Below are 20851 nucleotides of genomic sequence, written 5' to 3'. Positions count from 1 at the left end.
TTTAACATAAATCTTCAGTAACGTTCCAACCGGAGAATTACATTGACTTCAGATGTGCGATGGAACAGAGCTCCCTCTCATGTGAACGCGTGTAACCGATGTGAAATGGCTAGCTAGGTAGCGGTAGTGCGCGCTAGCAGCCTTTCAGTCGGTGACGTCACTTGCTCTGAGACTTGAAGTAGTGGTTCCCCTTGCTCTGCAAGAGCCGCAGCCGTTGTGGAGCGATGGGTAACGACACTTCGTGGGTGACTGTTGTTGATGTGTGCAGAGGGTCCCTGGTTCGTGCCCGGGTCAGGGCGAGAGGACGCCGTAAAGTTAAAACTGTTACATTGATGCTGTTGACCCAGATCACTGGTTGCTGTGAGAAAAGGAGGAGGTCAAAAGGGAGGTGAATGTAACCGATGTGAAATGGCTAGCTAGGTAGTGGTAGGGTGCGCTAGCAGCCTTTCAGTCGGTGATGTCACTTTCTCTGATACTTGAAGTAGTGGTTCCCCTTGCTCTGCAAGGGCCGAGGCTTTTGTGGGATGCTTCGTGGGTTGTTGATGTGTGCAGAGGGTCCCTGGTTCGCGCCCGTGTCGGGGCGAGGGGACGGTCTAAAGTTATATTGTTACACACGCATAGTCAGAGCAAGGTCAGGTCATGATAGACCTGACTAATTCCTGTCTCCTTCAGCCCCACTTCACAGTAGAGGCATCAGACAAGGTTCTACAGACTGTTGACATCTAGTGGAAGCCGTAGGAAGTGCAAACTCATCCATATCCCACTGTGTATTCAATAGGGTCTTGGTTGAAAATCGACCAACCTCAGAATTCCCACTTCCTGTTTGGATTTTTTCTCAGGTTTTTGCCTGCCATTGGAGTTCTGTTATACTCACAGACATCATTCAAACAGTTTTAGAAAGTGTTTTCTATCCAATACGAATAATAATATGCATATATTAGCAACTGGGACTGAGGAGCAGGCAGTTTGCTATGGGCACCTCTGGGCACCTTTCATCCAAGCTACTCAGTACTGCCCCTGCAGCCATATTAAGAAATAAATACCTGTTTGACAGACGAAATTAGGCTTTAGACTGCTATATCCATAGATGTGTTAGTCAATTCCTCCACCCACCATGCACTCTTTAAATAGCCTACCTCCATGTCAGTGAAGGGCTGTTAAGTTTAAACCAATGCTCTAATTGAGGGGTATGAGAAGGTATGGCATAGGCCTACCTTCTATTAAAGAAAATGGCAAAAAGCACAGGCCTACCCCTTATTTGTTTACATCCCTGTTAGTGAGCATTTCTCCTTTGACAAGATAATCAATCCACCTGACAGGTGTGGCATATCAAGAAGCTGATTAAATAGCATGATCATTACACAGGTGCACCTTGTGCTGGGGTCAAAATGTGTAGTTTTGTCACACAATGCCACACAACACAATGGCACTTTTGAAGAAGCGTGCAATTGGCATGTTGTCACGACTTCCGTCGAAGTCGGTCCCTCTCCTTGTTCGGGCGGCGTTTGGCGGTCGACGTTACCGGTCTTTTAGCCGTCGCCGATCCACTTTTCATTTTCCATTTGTTTTGTCTTTGTTATCTACACACCTGGTTTCTATTCCCCAATTACATGTTCATTATTTAACCCTCTGTTTCCCACATGTTAGTGTGCGTGTTTATTGATTGTTCATGGCGGTACTTGTCGGCTGGTTATGTTTGCCGGGTTATGTATTTACGGCCGTTATTTTCGAGTGGCCGGTATTTCTCCGCATTTCGAGTGGCCGGTATTTTGAGTATTGTCTGTATACTGGTGCTGTCGTGGAATTAAATACCTTGTACACTCATTTCTGCTCTCCTGCGCCTGATTCACTGCACCAGTTAACCACCGCCTGACACATGTTGACTGCAGGAATGTCCACCAGAGCTGTTGCCAGAGCTGTTGTTAATTTCTCTACCATAAGCCGTCTCCAACGTCATTTTAGAGAATATGGCCGTATGTCCAACCGGCCTCACAACCGCAGACCACGTGTAATCACGCCAGCCCAGGACCTCCACATCTGGATTCTTCTTCACCTGCAGGATCGTCTGAGACCAGCTACTCAGGCAGCTGATGAAACTGTGGGTTTGCACAACAGAAGAATTTCTGCACAAAGTGTCAGAAACATTCTCAGGGAAGCTCATCTGCGTGCTCTTCGTCCTCACTAGGGTCTTGAGCTGACTGCAGTTCGGCACTGTAACCAACTTCAATGGGCAAATGCTCATCTTCGATGGCCACTGGCACGCTGTAGAAGTGTGCTCTTCACAAATGAATCCCGGTTTCAACTGTACCAGGCAGATGGCAGACCACGTGTATGGCGTTGGGTGGGCGAGCAGTATTGTTGATGTCAACGTTGTGAACAGAGTGCCCCATGGTATGGGCAGGTATACGCTATGGACAACAAACACAATTGCATTTTATCGATGGCATTTTCAATGCACAGAGATACCGTGAAGAGATCCTGAGGCCCATTGTCGTGCCATTCATCCGCCGCCATCACCTCATGTTTCAGAATGTCACAAGGATCTGTATACAATGAATGGGGAAATGAATGGGGAAATTAATGGGGTTTTGAGATAAACGCAAAAAATAATGTCTGGGGTTAACACAAGGAGATATTATACGTTTTGTTCTACGAGATAATCAGTCAGTTAACATGACATTTACGAATTATGAAGCCTTTATGTGCTTGTTTTTATTACATAAATGCTTCAAAATTCCCAAAAAGTGACATTAGCTGATGAAGATTATCTTATAGAACAAAAGGTATAAGATTTCCAAAGTCTGTGTTTACAACAGAACCTTTTTTCTGCGTTTATCCCAAAACCCTACAAAAAAAACATTAATTTCCCCTCAGGCTTTGGCTAACGAGCCAGGACGGAGTTAGCCTCTGTTAGTGCCTACAAAAAGACGCCATTACTATTGCTCTCTATACTATTAATACTTCCTATTACTACACAAGCCACAGTTGTTTTTCGCTTGACACATTCAGACTGCATTCAGCGACCTTTCACCCCCGATTTCATTGTAATACTACAGTATAACGTAATAGTAACACTTTAAGTATACCTTATCAAATCATCAAATCAAATGTTATTGGTCACATACACATGGTTAGCAGATGTTAAAACTTCTTATGGCTGCAGGGGCAGTATTGAGTAACCTGGAAAAAGGTGTCCATTTCAAACGGCCTCGTACTCAATTCTTGCTCGTACAATATGCATATTATTATTACTATTGAATAGAAAACACTCTCTAGTTTCTAAAACCGTTTGAATTATTTCTCTAAATGAAACAGAACTCATTCTGCAGCCCACTTCCTATCCGGAAGTGAGATTTCTGAACGCGAGGTCTCTGTTCAAGAGCTTGCCTATAAATGGGCATGACACTTAGGAGTATATATACACGTCATACACCTTCCCCTAGATGTCAAGAGGAAGTGAGAGCAGAAATTAGTTGATTATCTCGTTCTGAGGTGGAATACATCATCTTGGAATGAGGGGTCCGCCATTTTTTTTTCTTTTCGAAAGCGCAAAGATGAACCTGGAATCGCCTTCTGGAAAGCTGTCGTTATGGGCGAATACAATCTCCGGCTTAGATTTTATTTGATACATGTTACAATATCATCCTAAAGTATGTTTTTTCAATATAGTTTTATTCGATTATTGAAATTTATTCGGGACGTTAGGCGTGTTGCGTTGTTTGACTTGTTCACGAAGGAGAGCTTAGCGCCGCAAAGTTAAATATTTAAAAATATATATTTCGAATTTCGCACCCTGCACTTGAGCTGGATGTTGTCATAAGTGTACCGGCGTCGGGCTTGCAGCCATAAGAAGTTTTAATGTAAGTGTAGAGAAATCCTTGTGCTTCTAGTTCCGACAGTGCAGTAATATCTAACAAGTAATCTAACAAATTCACAACGGCTACATTATAGACACAAATGTAAAGGGATGAATAAGAATATGTACATATAAATATATGGATGAGCGATGGTCGTGCGGCATAGGCAAGATGCAGTAGATGGTATGAAATACAGCATATACATATGAGATGAGTAATGTAGGACGTAAATATTATTAAATTGGCGTTATTTAAAACCTGTTAAGGCTGCAAGCCCGAGGCCGGTACACCTATGACAACATCCAGCTCAACATCCAGCTCAAGTGCAGGGCGCGAAATTCAAAATCTATTTTTTTTAAATATTTAACTTTCACACATTAACAAGTCCAATACAGCATTTGAAAGATAAACATCTTGTGAATCCAGCCAACATGTCCGATTTTTTAAATGTATTACAGCAAAAACACCACGTATATTTATGTTAGCTCACCACCAAATACAAAAGAGGACAGACATTTTTCACAGCACCGGTAGCATGCAGCTTGCATGCACAAAGCCAACCTAACTAACCTAGAACTAACCTAAATAACCTAGAAAAAACTACCTCAGATGACAGTCCTATAACATGTTACACAATAAATCTATGTTTTGTTCAAAAAATGTGCACATTTGAGCTATAAATCAGTTTTACATTACTGCTACCATCATAGCTACCATCATAGCTACAGTCAGAAATAGCACGGGAGCAGCCAGAGTAATTACAGACACCAACGTCAACTACCTAATTACACATCATAAAACATTTCAGAAAAATATATGGTGGATAGCAAATGAAAGACAAAGATCTTGTGAATACAGCCAATATTTCAGATTTTTTAAATGTTTTACAGCGAAAACACCACATATATTTATGTTAGCTCACCACCAAATACAAAAAGAGAGACAGACATTTTTCACAGCACCGGTAGCATGCAGCTAGCATGCAGCTAGCATGCACAAAGCCAACCTAACTAACCTAGAACTAACCTAAATAACCTAGAAAAAACTACCTCAGATGACAGTCCTATAACATGTTACACAATAAATCTATGTTTTGTTCAAAAAATGTGCACATTTGAGCTATAAATCAGTTTTACATTACTGCTACCATCATAGCTACCATCATAGCTACAGTCAGAAATAGCACGGGAGCAGCCAGAGTAATTACAGACACCAACGTCAACTACCCAATTACTCATCATAAAACATTTCAGAAAAATATATGGTGGATAGCTAATGAAAGACTAAGATCTTGTGAATACAGCCAATATTTCCGATTTTTTAAGTGTTTTACAGCGAAAACACAATATATCGTCATATTAGCTTACTACAATAGCTCACATCACAACAAAGCAAACGGTAGCATAGCACAGTTCGACAGATATATATGAAATAGCATCCCAAATTGGGTCCTTATCTTTGTTGATCTTCATTCAGAATGTTGTACAAGGGGTCTTTTGTTCAGAAACGTCTTTGTTTGGATCCAGAAGAACTATTTCCCTCTTGAATTAGCAAGCACACTGGCCTTACTGCGCTAACCTCTCCTTCGTCTTCAAACGCATCACGTATAAAGTCACGAATAAATTTCAATAATATAATTAAACTATATTGAAAAAACATACTTTAGGATGATATTGTGACATGTATCAAATAAAATCGAAGCCAGAGGTCATATTCGTCTATAACGACCGTTTTCCAGGTGGAGAGTCCAGGTCCAAATTCGCGCCTCAGAAAAAATAATTAATGACGGTCCTCTCACTCCAAGAGGGTGTATGCATTCTCTGAAAGAGATAATCAACTGATTTCTGCTCTCACTTCCGCATGACACCCAGAGGAAGGTGTATGACGTGTTTCTACAGTCCTAAGTGACATGACCTTTTATAGACAAGCTCTTGAAGAGAGACTTCGCTTTTGGAAATCTCACTTCCGGATAGGAAATGAGATGTAAAAAGAGTTCTGTTTCACTTAGAGACATAATTCAAACGTTTTTAGAAACTAGAGAGTGTTTTCTATCCAATATTAATAATAATATGCATATTGTACGAGCAAGAATTGAGAACGAGGCCGTTTGAAATGGCCACCTCTTTCCAGGTTACTCAATGCTGCACCTTCAGCCATATTAAAGTGACTAATTAAACCTTTATTAAATCCATTTATTAAATGTATTAAAGTGGCAATTGTTTTTAGTCTGTATGTTGGCAGCTGCCACTCTATGTTAGTGATGGCTGTTTAACAGTCTGATGGCCTTGAGATAGAAGCTGTTTTTCAGTCTCTCGGTCCCAGCTTTGATGCACCTGTACTGACCTCGCCTTCTGGATGATAGCGGTGTGAACAGGCAGTGGCTCGGGTGGTTGTTGTCCTTGATCTTTTTGGCCTTCCTGTGACATCAGGTGCTATAGGTGTCATGGAGGGCAGGTAGTTTGCCCCCAGTGATGCGTTGTGCAGGCCGCACCACCCTCTGGAGAGTCTTGTGGTTGAGGGCGGTGCAGTTGCCGTACCAGGCTGTGATACAGCCTGACAGGATGCTCTCGATTGTGCATCTGTAAAAGTTTGTAAGTGTTTTAGTTTGACAAGCCAAATCTCTTCAGCCTCCTGAGGTTGAAGAGGCGCTGTTGCGCCTTCTTCACCATGCTGTGTGTGTGGGTGGACCATTTCAGTTTGTCCGTGATGTGTACGCCGAGTAATTTGGAGGGTTTGGAGGGTACTATGGTGTTAAATGCTGAGCTGTAGTCAATGAACCCCATTCTTACATAGGTATTCCTCTTGTCCAGATGGATTAGAGCAGTGTGCAGTGTGATGGCGATTGCACCGTCTGTGGACCTATTGGGGCGGTAAGCAAATTGGAGTGGGTCTAGGGTATCAGGTAGTGTGGAGGTGGTATGATCCTTGACTAGTCTCTCAAAGCACTTCATGATGACAGAAGTGAGTGCTACGGGGTGATAGTCATTTAGTTCAGTTACCTTAGCTTTCTTGGGAACTTGAACAATGGTGGCCATCTTGAAGCATGTGGACACAGCAGACTGAGATAGGGATTGATTGAATATGCCCGTAAATACACCAGCCAGCTGGTCTGAGCATGCTCTGAGGACGCGGCTAGGGATGCTGTCTGGGCCGGGAAATGTTTTACTCATGTTGGCCACAGTGAAGGAGAGTCTTTGGTAGCGGGCCATGTCAGTGGCACTGTATTGTTCTCAAAGCGAGCAAAGAAGATTTTTAATTTGTCTGGGAGCAAGACGTTGATGGGCTGGTTTTCTATTTTTTAATCCGTGATTGACTGTAGACCCTGCCACATACGTCTCGTATTTGAGCCGTTGAATTGCGACTCTACTTGTCTCTATACTGACGCTTTGCTTGTTTGATTCCCTTGCGGAGGGAATAGCTAAACTGTTTGTATTCGGTCATGTTTCCAGTCGCCTTGCCATGATTAAAAGCGGTGGTTCACGCTTTCAGTTTAGCGCGAATGCTGCCATCAATCTGGTTAGGGAAGGTTTTAATAATCACAGTGGGTACAACATCACCGATGCACTTGCTAATAAACTCGCTCACCGAGTCAGCGTATACGTCAATGTTATTGTCTGAGGCTACCCGGAAAAAATCCCAGTCCACGTGATCAAAGCAATCTTGAAGCGTGGAATCAGATTGGTCAGACCAGCGTTGGATAGACCTGAGCACGGGCGTTTCCTGTTTTAGTTTCTACTTTTTTGTTATGCTGATGAATGAGGACCCAAAAGCGACGTAATAGTAACAGAGTCTTTATTCCAGTATTAAACAAATAATGATTCTCCTGGATATAATCAATGGTAATCCAAAACAGGAAACTGAAATCCTCTCGTCAATAGAGAGGAACGCCTGGAGACGCGACCACAGACTGCAGGTCGCTTCGGGAAGGCACTGGCCGTAGCTGACATAGACACCTGCTCACACGCAGCATCTGAAGAAGGCAAAGAACACGACAGGGCGAAACAAGGACACAGGAACAGCAAACATCAAACAAGAATCCGACAAGGACAGGAGCGGAAAACAGAGGAAGAAATAGGGACTCTAATCAGAGGGCAAAACAGGGGACAGGTGTGAAAGAGTAAATGAGGTCGTAGGGAGAATGAGAAACAGCTGGGAGCAGGAACGGAACGATAGAGAGAGAGAAAGAGAAAGAACCTAATAAGACCAGCAGAGGGAAGCACAGGGACAAGACATGATCAAAGACAAAACATGACAGTACCCCCCCACTCACCGAGCGCCTCCTGGCGCACTCGAGGAGGAACCCTGGCGGCAACGAAGGAAATCATCAATCAACGAACGGTCCAGCACGTCCCGAGATGGAACCCAACTCCTCTCCTCAGGACCGTAACCCTCCCAATCCACTAAGTACTGGTGACCACGTCCCCGAGAACGCATGTCCATGATCTTCCGTACCTTGTAAATAGGAGCGCCCTCGACAAGGACGGGGGGGGGGGAGGGAAGACGAACGGGGGCGCGAAGAAAAGGCTTGACACAGGAGACATGGAAGACAGGGTGGACGCGACGAAGATGTTGCGGAAGAAGCAGTCGCACAGCGACAGGATTGACGACCTGAGAGACACGGAACGGACCAATGAACCGCGGAGTCAACTTGCGAGAAGCTGTCGTAAGGGGAAGGTTACGAGTGGAAAGCCACACTCTCTGACCGCGACAATACCTAGGACTCTTAATCCTACGTTTATTGGCGGCTCTCACAGTCTGCGCCCTGTAACGGCAAAGTGCAGACCTGACCCTCCTCCAGGTGCGCTCACAACGTTGGACAAAAGCCTGAGCGGAGGGAACGCTGGACTCGGCGAGCTGGGACGAAAACAGAGGAGGCTGGTAGCCAAGACTACTCTGAAACGGGGACAGCCCGGTAGCAGACGAAGGAAGCGAGTTGTGAGCGTACTCAGCCCAGGGGAGCTGTTCTGCCCAAGACGCAGGGTTTCGAAACGAAAGGCTGCGTAAAATGCGACCAATCGACTGATTGGCCCTTTCTGCTTGACCGTTAGACTGGGGATGAAACCCGGAAGAGAGACTGACGGAAGCACCAATCAAACGACAGAACTCCCTCCAAAACTGTGACGTGAATTGCGGACCTCTGTCTGAAACGGCGTCTAACGGGAGGCCATGAATTCTGAACACATTCTCAATGATGATTTGTGCCGTCTCCTTAGCGGAAGGAAGCTTAGCGAGGGGAATGAAATGTGCCGCCTTAGAGAACCTATCGATAACCGTAAGAATCACAGTCTTCCCCGCAGACGAAGGCAGACCGGTAATAAAGTCTAAGGCGATGTGAGACCATGGTCGAGAAGGAATGGGAAGCGGTCTGAGACGACCGGCAGGAGGAGAGTTACCTGACTTAGTCTGCGCGCAGTCCGAACAAGCCGCCACGAAACGACGCGTGTCCCGCTCCTGAGTAGGCCACCAAAACCGCTGGCGAATAGAAGCAAGCGTACCCCGAACGCCGGGGTGGCCAGCTAACTTGGCAGAGTGAGCCCACTGAAGAACAGCCAGACGAGTAGAGACAGGAACGAACAGAAGGTTACTAGGACAAGCGCGCGGCGACGCAGTGTGAGTGAGTGCTTGCTTTACCTGTCTCTCAATTCCCCAGACAGTCAACCCGACAACACGCCCTTCAGGGAGAATCCCCTCGGGGTCGGTAGAAGCCACAGAAGAACTAAAGAGACGGGATAAGGCATCAGGCTTGGTGTTCTTATTTCCCGGACGATAGGAAATCACGAACTCGAAACGAGCGAAAAACAACGCCCAACGAGCTTGACGTGCATTAAGTCGTTTGGCCGAACGGATGTACTCAAGGTTCTTATGGTCAGTCCAAACGACAAAAGGGACGGTCGCCCCCTCCAACCACTGTCGCCATTCGCCTATGGCTAAGCGGATGGCGAGCAGTTCGCGGTTACCCACATCATAGTTGCGTTCCGATGGCGACAGGCGATGAGAAAAGTAAGCGCAAGGATGGACCTTATCGTCAGACTGGAAGCGCTGAGACAGAATGGCTCCCACGCCCACCTCTGAAGCGTCAACCTCGACAATGAATTGTTTAGTGACGTCAGGAGTAACAAGGATAGGGGCGGATGTAAAACGCTTCTTGAGGAGATCAAAAGCTCCCTGGGCGGAACCGGACCACTTAAAGCAAGTCTTGACAGAAGTCAGAGCTGTGAGAGGGGCAGCCACTTGACCGAAATTACGAATGAAACGCCGATAGAAATTAGCGAAACCGAGAAAGCGCTGCAACTCGACACGTGACTTAGGGACGGGCCAATCGCTGACAGCCTGGACCTTAGCGGGATCCATCTGAATGCCTTCAGCGGAAATAACAGAACCGAGAAAAGTGACAGAGGAGACATGGAAGGCGCACTTCTCAGCCTTCACGTAGAGACAATTCTCTAAAAGGCGCTGGAGTACACGTCGAACGTGCTGAACATGAATCTCGAGTGACGGTGAAAAAATCAGGATATCGTCAAGGTAAACGAAAACAAAAATGTTCAGCATGTCTCTCAGTACATCATTAACTAATGCCTGAAAGACAGCTGGAGCATTAGCGAGACCGAACGGCAGAACCCGGTATTCAAAATGCCCTAACGGAGTGTTAAACGCCGTTTTCCACTCGTCCCCCTCTCTGATGCGTACGAGATGGTAAGCGTTACGAAGGTCCAACTTAGTAAAGCACCTGGCTCCCTGCAAAATCTCGAAGGCTGACGACATAAGGGGAAGCGGATAACGATTCTTAACCGTTATGTCATTCAGCCCTCGATAATCCACGCAGGGGCGCAGAGTACCGTCCTTCTTCTTAACAAAGAAAAATCCCGCTCCGGCGGGAGAGGAAGAAGGCACCACGGTACCGGCGTCGAGAGAAACAGACAGATAATCCTCGAGAGCCTTACGTTCGGGAGCCGACAGAGAGTATAGTCTACCCCGAGGGGGAGTGGTCCCCGGAAGGAGATCAATACAACAATCATACGACCGGTGAGGAGGAAGGGAGCTGGCTCTGGACCGACTGAAGACCGTGCGCAGATCATGATATTCCTCCGGCACTCCTGTCAAATCACCAGGTTCCTCCTGAGTAGAGGGGACAGAAGACACAGGAGGGATAGCAGACATTAAACACTTCACATGACAAGAAACGTTCCAAGATAGGATAGAATTACTAGACCAATTAATAGAAGGATTATGACATACTAGCCAGGGATGACCCAAAACAACAGGTGTAAAAGGTGAACGAAAAATCAAAAAGGAAATGGTCTCACTGTGGTTACCAGATACTGTGAGGGTTAAAGGTAGTGTCTCACATCTGATACTGGGGAGAAGACTACCATCTAAGGCGAACATGGGCGTGGGCTTCCCTAACTGTCTGAGAGGAATGTCATGTTTCCGAGCCCATGCTTCGTCCATAAAACAACCCTCAGCCCCTGAGTCTATCAAGGCACTGCAGGAAGCAGCCGAACCGGTCCAGCGTAGATGGACCGACAAGGTAGTACAGGATCTTGATGGAGAGACCTGAGTAGTAGCGCTCACCAGTAGCCCTCCGCTTACTGATGAGCTCTGGCTTTTACTGGACATGACATGACAAAATGTCCAGCAGAACCGCAATAGAGGCAATGGCGGTTGGTGATTCTCCGTTCCCTCTCCTTAGTCGAGATGCGAATACCTCCCAGCTGCATGGGCTCAGTCTCTGAGCCGGTGGGAGGAGATGGTTGAGATGCGGAGAGGGGAAGCACCGTTAACGCGAGCTCTCTTCCACGAGCTCGATGACGAAGATCTATCCGTCGTTCTATGCGGATGGCGAGTGCAATCAAAGAGTCCACGCTGGAAGGAACCTCCCGGGAGAGAATCTCATCCTTAACCTCAGCGTGAAGTCCCTCCAGAAAACGAGCGAGCAACGCCGGCTCGTTCCAGTCACTGGAGGCAGCAAGAGTGCGAAACTCTATAGAGTAATCCGTTATGGATCGATCACCTTGACATAGGGAAGCCAGGGCCCTGGAAGCCTCCTTCCCAAAAACTGAACGATCAAAAACCCGTATCATCTCCTCTTTAAAGTTCTGATAATCGTTAGAACACTCAGCCCTTGCCTCCCAGATAGCTGTGCCCCACTCCCGAGCCCGACCAGTAAGGAGTGATATGACGTAAGCGATCCGAGCTCTCTCTCTTGAGTACGTGTTGGGCTGGAGAGAGAACACAATATCACACTGGGTGAGAAAGGAGCGACACTCAGTGGGCTGCCCAGAGTAACATGGTGGGTTATTAACCCTAGGTTCCGGAGACTCGGAAGACCAGGAAGTAGCTGGTGGCACGAGACGAAGACTCTGAAACTGTCCAGAGAGATCGGAGACCTGAGCGGCCAGGGTCTCAACGGCATGACGAGCAGCAAACAATTCCTGCTCGTGTCTGCCGAGCATTGCTCCCTGGAACTCGACGGCAGTGTTGAGAGAATCCATAGTCGCTGGGTCCATCTTGGTCGGATTCTTCTGTTATGCTGATGAATGAGGACCCAAAAGCGACGTAATAGTAACAGAGTCTTTATTCCAGTATTAAACAAATAATGATTCTCCTGGATATAATCAATGGTAATCCAAAACAGGAAACTGAAATCCTCTCGTCAATAGAGAGGAACGCCTGGAGACGCGACCACAGACTGCAGGTCGCTTCGGGAAGGCACTGGCCGTAGCTGACATAGACACCTGCTCACACGCAGCATCTGAAGAAGGCAAAGAACACGACAGGGCGAAACAAGGACACAGGAACAGCAAACATCAAACAAGAATCCGACAAGGACAGGAGCGGAAAACAGAGGAAGAAATAGGGACTCTAATCAGAGGGCAAAACAGGGGACAGGTGTGAAAGAGTAAATGAGGTCGTAGGGAGAATGAGAAACAGCTGGGAGCAGGAACGGAACGATAGAGAGAGAGAAAGAGAAAGAACCTAATAAGACCAGCAGAGGGAAGCACAGGGACAAGACATGATCAAAGACAAAACATGACATTTTTAGGCTGGGAGCAACAAAATGGAGTCATGGTCAGATTTGCCGAAGGGAGGGCGGGGGAGGGCTTTGTATGCACCGCGGAAGTGCAATGGTCCAGAATGCTACCAGCCCATGTCGCGCATTCGATATTCTGATAGAATTTATGCCTTGTTCTCATATTAGCTTTGTTAAAATCCCCAGCTACAATAAATGCAGCCTGAGGTTATATTGTTTCCAGTTTACATAGAATCCAGTGAAGTTTTTTCCGTTTTTTTCCTAGTTTTTTATGAAGGGATTGTAAAGGGTTTAGAAGTCGTTTTTAAACTATTAATTATAGATTCTAAATCAATTGTTAACGATTCTGGTTGAAGTTGTGTCATTTTGATGCACAGGTTGACGTTTACTCGGATAAGTCTTGTCCTTGAGGTAGAACTGAACGATTTCCGCTAGATGGGCCAGCTGCAAAGCCAAAATTGGCTATATTGTAAAAATGTATGGAATCAAAAATGAGAGTTTTGGTCCTCATTAGGGTTAGGCATTAGGGTTAGCAGTGTAGTTAAGGTAAGGTTTAAAATCAGATTTGATGACTTTGTGGAGGTGCCAGCTGGTGACCACTCTCACCTGACCTGCTTTTGATGCGTCCTTTTACAAACAATGTAAAATCTCTTTGAATGCTTGAAATGCATTTGGGTCAACTCAGAGGTCACGTCAGACCACAGTCTATTGAAATTTGTTGTAGCCATCTAGTGTTTTTGGGGCTCTACAGATGTCCTATTTTTTATCCTACATAATTGCATAAAGTAGTAACATTGAGGCAACTTATTCTACTTCGTCCATGTCTTGTAGGAGGATGCTGTTTCAAACCAGAGACAGGTAGAGCTGGTCTGACGCTCTTTGAAATGGAAACGGTTCTTTCTTTGGAAATGAGGAAGCCTAAGGAAAAAATGGACACATCCTGCATTACAAGCAATGTAGGATCTATCAAGTCAAATTTATTAAAACAGTTTATTAATGTTTGTTTCCATGTATTATAAATAAAAATGACACTCACCACCCCCCCCCCCTCCCCCCCAGCACCATAACAGTGTCAACATTATGTGAAAAAGGCAGGTTTACACATTCTGTAAAGATAAGAAGAAAATTACTCCAGAGGAAGTCAAAAACAACATTGACTACAAGTTTCTCTGTGACACGGAGAGCATGCAAACACCCTTGATTGGAAACTTTAAAAAAATATATATTTACAGTTTGTTTGTTTTCTTCTTATATTTTTGACTGCATAAAATTGTATGGTGCTGGATAAAATGTACAGTGGGGAGAACAAGTATTTGATACACTGCCGATTTTGCAGGTTTTCCTACTTACAAAGCATGTAGAGGTCTGTCATTTTTATCATAGGTACACTTCAACTGTGAGAGACGGAATCTAAAACAAAAGTCCAGAAAATCACATTGTATGATTTTTAAGTAATTAATTTGCATTTTATTGCATGACATAAGTATTTGATCACCTACCAACCAGTAAGAATTCCGGCTCTCACAGACCTGTTAGTTTTTCTTTAAGAAGCCCTCCTGTTCTCCACTCATTACCTGTATTAACTGCACCTGTTTGAACTCGTTACCTGTATAAAAGACACCTGTCCACACACTCAATCAAACAGACTCCAACCTCTCCACAATGGCCAAGACCAGAGAGCTGTGTAAGGACATCAGGGATAAATTGTAGACCTGTACAAGGCTGGGATGGGCTACAGGACAATAGGCAAGCAGCTTGATGAGAAGGCAACAACTGTTGGCACAATTATTAGAAAATGGAAGAAGTTCAAGATGACGGTCAATCACCCTCGGTCTGGGGCTCCATGCAAGATCTCACCTCGTGGGGCATCAATGATCATGAGGAATGTGAGGGATCAGCCCAGAACTACACGGCAGGACCTGGTCAATGACCTGAAGAGAGCTGGGACCACAGTCTCAAAGAAAACCATTAGTAACACACTACGCCGTCATGGATTAAAATCCTGCAGCGCACGCAAGGTCCCCCTGCTCAAGCCAGCGCATGTCCAGGCCCGTCTGAAGTTTGCCAATGACCATCTGGATGATCCAGAGGAGGAATGGGAGAAGGTCATGTGGTCTGATGAGACAAAAATAGAGCTTTTTGCTCTAAACTCCACTCGCTGTGTTTGGAGGAATAGAAGGATGAGTACAACCCCAAGAACACCATCCCAACCGTGAAGCATGGAGGTGGAAACATCATTCTTTGGGGATGCTTTTCTGCAAAGGGGACAGGACGACTGCACCGTATTGAGGGGAGGATGGATGGGGCCATGTATCGCGAGATCTACACCAACAACCTCCTTCCCTCAGTAAGAGCATTGAAGATGGGTCGTGGCTGGGTCTTCCAGCATGACAACGACCCGAAACACACAGCCAGGGCAACTAAGGAGTGGCTCCGTAAGAAGCATCTCAAGGTCCTGGAGTGGCCTAGCCAGTCTCCAGACCTGAACCCAATAGAAAATCTTTGGAGGGAGCCGAAAGTCCGTATTGCCCAGCGACAGCCCCGAAACCTGAAGGATCTGGAGAAGGTCTGTATGGAGGAGTGGGCCAAAATCCCTGCTGCAGTGTGTGCAAACCTGGTCAAGAACTACAGGAAACGTATGATCTCTGTAATTGCAAACTAAGGTTTCTGTACCAAATATTAAGTAATGCTTTTCTGATGTATCAAATACTTATGTCATGCAATAAAATGCAAATTAATTACTTAAAAATCATACAATGTGATTTTCTGGATTTTTGTTTTAGATTCCGTCTCTCACAGTTGAAGTGTACCTATAATAAAAATTACAGACCTCTACATGCTTTGTAAGTAGGAAAACCTGCAAAATCATCAGTGTATCAAATACTTGTTCTCCCCACTGTATATACATGTAAGGTAAAAAAAATGTAAGTGTCCATTTATTAGTGAAATTAATATTAAACGGATCTCTTTACAGAGTGTTTTAACTACTCTCTTCGCCAACCATGGTTATGATGAGAAGCCAGAAGTTTCTCTACCAAGTGAATTAAACAGTAAAGTCACTGTGACAGAGAAGTAAGTGATGTTCCATTACCAAAATGTCATATTTCATTCTGGGGTGATTTCTGCATGCACAGTATCATTGCCTGTTCAAGCCCATTGTTCGTTGGAAGTGGCTTTAGTAAAAGTCCCAAAGTGTGGATTTCAATCTCTCAGTCACAGAAAGCAAAACACACAAAGCAAGTATATAACTTAGCAATTTAGGTAAACTACTGTATTTCTTTAACAAAACAAATATCTCACAAAATAGTTCATTGAAAAAGAACATCAAGGAATCCAAGAGCAGTCGGTTTTTGGAGAAGGACAAACGCATTCTGGAAGAGATGAAGAGTCTGCATTGTGACCCACATCCATTCTGCACAGTTTTGCCATTAGAGTCAGACTTCAGTAAGTAAGCAGTATTGACGTATTGTTTTTAGTGTTATTGATTTGGTAACACGTTTGCCATGAATACACTTTTGCTTCATAATTCCATTCTTAATGCTTTATATGCTTAGCATCATGCCTTACAATTCACAGCACAGATGATTATGGACTTACAACTGCCTAGACATCTATACCTGAATGAATAAAGCACTATGAGCAGATATAATTCCTCATGAAACAAAGTGTTTCAGTGGCACAGCAGATAAAGTGTTACAAGTATGCCTATAATGCATAATGAAGGGAATTCCTAGGAAATGTTTCTAAGTAGTCACAGCCATATGTTATGGGTATTCTTACTTCACTCTAAAGCAGTAGGATCCCTGTTAGCATGCCCCCACAAACAATAATATTGTCGTTATATTGCCTCAAACATTTAATCCCTGTATCTCATTCCATACCTTTTTCAGCGTTTTGGAAGATTCTCATGCAAGGCCCCCCTGATACACCGTATGAGAATGGAGCCTTTGAGCTGTACTGTCAGTTTGGTGCTGAGTACCCCGTCAAACCTCCACTTGTGCGCTTTGTCACACCTGTATCCTTTTACACAAATGAATACATGAAGACAGTGTATTTTGTATTCTTTGACTGCTTACTGCTGTTACAATGTACAATGTACTTCTAGATTTTCAAAGGTGGTGGAATTTAGCTGCATGTGAAAGCAATTGATTTGCTTCCACAACATCATAATTATCCCAACTCACGAGAAACGATAAATCTCAACATTCACAATATTTACACTTTCTGATTTGCAAAACGACCTATATTTACATGCAAGTGCAAGAGGTTAAATTTAGGCAGGCTAGTGAGTGATTTAAGGGTTAGGGTAAGGTTAAAAAAACGAAAACACCTCATAAGAAAAACACGCCTGGATTTGAAATGCCGCCACTCTCAGAAGATCAGACTAAAATGGACCACAGATATAGCTCTATTGATACGTTTCTGGTGTGATTTCAGGCTGAAATGTCATGTTTGTTAAATGCTTTCATATGAACCATTATGAAATATCCTTAACGTGGACAAAGGTGTACCACTGCAACGTAAACAGTGTGGGCCGTATCTGCCACAACATATTTGACCGCAACTACTCGGCTCACATAACCATGAGAGAGATCTTGGATGCTGTGTATGGACTGCTCATCGTCCCTGAACCTGAAGATCCACTGGACAGGTTGACTTGAACAATTATTTGAAACTATTTTAATGTAGTTTAATATCCATCTTAGTTTCCAAATGGTATATTTTATATACTGTATATATTGTATTATATTGAATATGTTGAATTCATGTCTACATTAATATTACCTAAATGAAAATGTTTTGTAAAAGTATTTTGGCAGAGGAATTCCTAACCAGCAGAGAAGAATATGAACAAGAGGCCAAGAAAAACACGGAGGAAACTGCAGGCAATTCGATGGATGACATGGAACAGGTGAATGCACATATTCCCCCCTTTTTATTATTACAATTTTTTTTATAGTTCAGTGATTTTACATATTTAGATATGTTTCCTTACCTTCAAAAGCAGTCTAGGGACAAAGAGTGACTGCAATCCACACTTTAGTTTTGATATACTGGCAATTGTAAACCAATCTCCCCAGTTTAACATGTTATCAAATGTAATGCCCAATTCACCTCTTAAATGTATTGTGTCACATGAAGTTTGAAATGAAAACATTTAAAACATGGAAACGGGGTTCACAGAAATGGGACTTTTTGCTTTTAACCCATGCCAAGACACACATACACACACACACACATAAGGGATTCTAAGCAAGAAGCCAGACTAATCCTCATTATCAATAAGAATAAAATTCTGAAACACCATACCCCTGTTGTGTGTAGTATACTACTATGTATATAAGCAGCACACTTTCACACATTCTACGTTTGTTTGAACAGCAAGTACTTTTGTTTAACAGCATACATGGTGAGATAATACTTAATTTTTTACTTACAGAAATTGGTCGGTGAAGAGTTGACGAAGAAGTTCACACCCTCACATCTAGTTTGTCCGCTGACCAAGAAGATGTTCATTGATCCAGTGAAAAACCAGGATGGAACGGTTTATGAGAGAAAGGCCATTGAGAAACATCTAAAAATGTAAGTGTGTTGCTGGATTCTGAATATTGATTAGAATGATACACTCATGTACTACTACTAATAGTGCACTCAAATTATTACAACAAGTAAATCTATGGTCCTTCTGTCGTGACGGAATCAATTGTTTGTCATTCCTTACGTGAACAACTGTAGAACTGAAGCAACACATTGACAGCAACAATAACGTGTTGTCCCGTAGTTAAAGGCCATGAAGCCTGATTGAGTTTTTCCTCTCAAAATTCTCCAAACAAGAAGTATAAACAAGTATTTGCCAGGACTGGGAGAATCTTGTGTAGTCCGTTATGTCTATAAACATTACAATGAAATAGCTAAATGAATGAATGAATTGACCCCATTTTTATGAGAATGGTCTACACTCTTACCCTTTTACAGGCAAAGGACTGATCCAAAAACAAAGAAACTTCTAAGTCAAACTGACCTCAAGTCAGATACAACCATGCAGAAAATGGCGAGGGAGCATCGCAAAAAGGAATATCTGGAGACAAGTGTTTGAAAACACAACATGGCAGCCAAAATGTATGTCTTCCTGTCCAATGCATTTTTGGGAGAAACATGATGATGGTGAGGGAAGTGTTACCCATTGGGATATTGAATGGTATGATATTTTCCAGAGGGCCTTCATCTATGCGGGGGTTCTATCTACACACTTCATGGGCCACTAGCTCCGATTTATATTATGCACATTTTCTGTTAAACTCTGTTATTAATCAGGAGCATATATTTATGTTAAAATTAGTTGTGTATCACAGTTGCCAATAGACTGTTGTGATAGTCAGATATCTAGGAGATTCCCAATATCTTGATATAATGACATGGGTTACTTTTATTAAATATGCTGTTAAGCCAAATTCAATGATTCAAAGTCGAGGGCCCACATTAATGCCGGAGTTTTCAGTTGTTTACTTTAATTAAACTTAACACAGTGATTTAAAGAGGCAATCTGAAGTTACAAACAATAACAAAGAGGACACTCCGCCACTGATAACGTAAAGAGCTGAGGGATGGTGCTGAAGGTATGTAACCACTCTCAAATTCATAGACAGAGCTACGGATGCAAATACTGACCATCCATGATATCGAAAGCATAGTTTTAACCTTGTTTGAAGGCTATGCTGTGTTTGTTTACACATATATTGTTTACAAACAATGGTGTAAAAAAAGCTTATAATTTGGGTTCTGACGGGGTACGAGAGTTGAACTAAGCACATGAGGCATTTATACGTTGTTTTCCTCAAGAATCAATGGCTATATGTGACTCATTTCAGGAAACTAGGCGTATGTCGCACGTCACTACTTCACAGGAGAGCCATTTGAACGTAAACTTTTTGGAGGGGCAGAAATGCCTTCTGGAACATGTAAACTTTCATGTGCCTTAACATCAAACTTGTATGCCATCTGTAAATACGAATAAAATTGTTAAAACCTCTTAAGGATTGGCCCCTTTTTTTACATTTTCGCCTAAAATGACATACCCAAATCTAACTGCCTGTAGCTCAGGCACTGAAGCAAGGATATGCATATTCTTGGTACCATTTGAAAGGAAACACTTTGAAGTTTGTAGAAATGTTAAAGGAATGTAGGAGATTATAACACATTAGATCTGGTAAAAGATAATACAAAGAACGTTTGATTGCAAATATGCAGAGGGAGTTGAAAAGAGAACACACAGAACTGTTGTATAAAACACCTGTCTCCGGATTATATCTTCAAACTAAGGGCAACCTTGGCATCCGTGACAGAGAGGGAGAAGCGTCCATCCATGTATACGGGTAAGATAGTCTAGCTTGCTTCATTTTCACATATTATAAGTTTCTAATTTTGTCAGAAAGTCATTTTCATTTCAAGTTAAGGTGTACTGTTAGCTAGCTAGCTAATGTTAGCTGGCTGGCTCACTAGCTAACGTTACGTGTATGATCTGTGTAGTAATATTATTTGTATCTCAGAGCCATTTGCATTGCTAGTTATAGCCTAATGTTAGCTAGCTAGCATTGGACCTGGTTGGTTAGCTACCTGCAGATTAATGCAGGGTAGTAACATTATGAGTTGGGATTATGGTTCATTGCTTAGCTAGCTAGCTAGCTACATGCCTAAACAAAAGACAAGTAACTATGTAAGTAACCATTTCACTACACATTATGTATCCTGTGGATGTGACAAATAAACTTAGATTTTATTTGATATAGTATGTGTTTACCAGAGACGGTAATGTGAAGAACATGACCTGCACCAAAGTCAAATTAGGATATAGCGTTAGGCCAACGAGACAGTGTCCAAGTTCTAAAATTCTCCGGTAGAATGCCCTGCTTTTATTTCGTCACACTCAGTAAGCTATTTTCTGTAATTAGCTCAATATTAACTT

The 20851-nt window shown here is 43.5% G+C and overlaps 1 protein-coding gene across 2 annotated transcripts in view; it reads left to right on the top strand.

Annotated features, from left to right (window-relative positions):
• LOC139567531 (uncharacterized) overlaps positions 1-19917 on the top strand; it is a 41050-nt gene extending 21133 nt beyond the window's left edge. For both annotated transcript variants that reach the window (XM_071388864.1, XM_071388863.1), the window contains exons 18-25: positions 13720-13844; positions 15863-15960; positions 16196-16332; positions 16779-16903; positions 17394-17539; positions 17698-17800; positions 18329-18471; positions 18865-19917. In XM_071388864.1, coding sequence (XP_071244965.1) covers positions 13720-13844; positions 15863-15960; positions 16196-16332; positions 16779-16903; positions 17394-17539; positions 17698-17800; positions 18329-18471; positions 18865-18985 — 998 coding nt within the window. In that variant the 3' untranslated portion in view covers positions 18986-19917. The remainder of the gene's footprint in view (positions 1-13719; positions 13845-15862; positions 15961-16195; positions 16333-16778; positions 16904-17393; positions 17540-17697; positions 17801-18328; positions 18472-18864) is intronic.
• The last annotated feature ends 934 nt before the right edge of the window (positions 19918-20851 follow it).

This window comes from Salvelinus alpinus, chromosome 2 (genome assembly GCF_045679555.1).
Source record: "Salvelinus alpinus chromosome 2, SLU_Salpinus.1, whole genome shotgun sequence".
Classification (NCBI taxonomy): Eukaryota; Metazoa; Chordata; class Actinopteri; order Salmoniformes; family Salmonidae; genus Salvelinus; species Salvelinus alpinus.
This window is presented reverse-complemented; position numbering and strand designations above follow the sequence as displayed.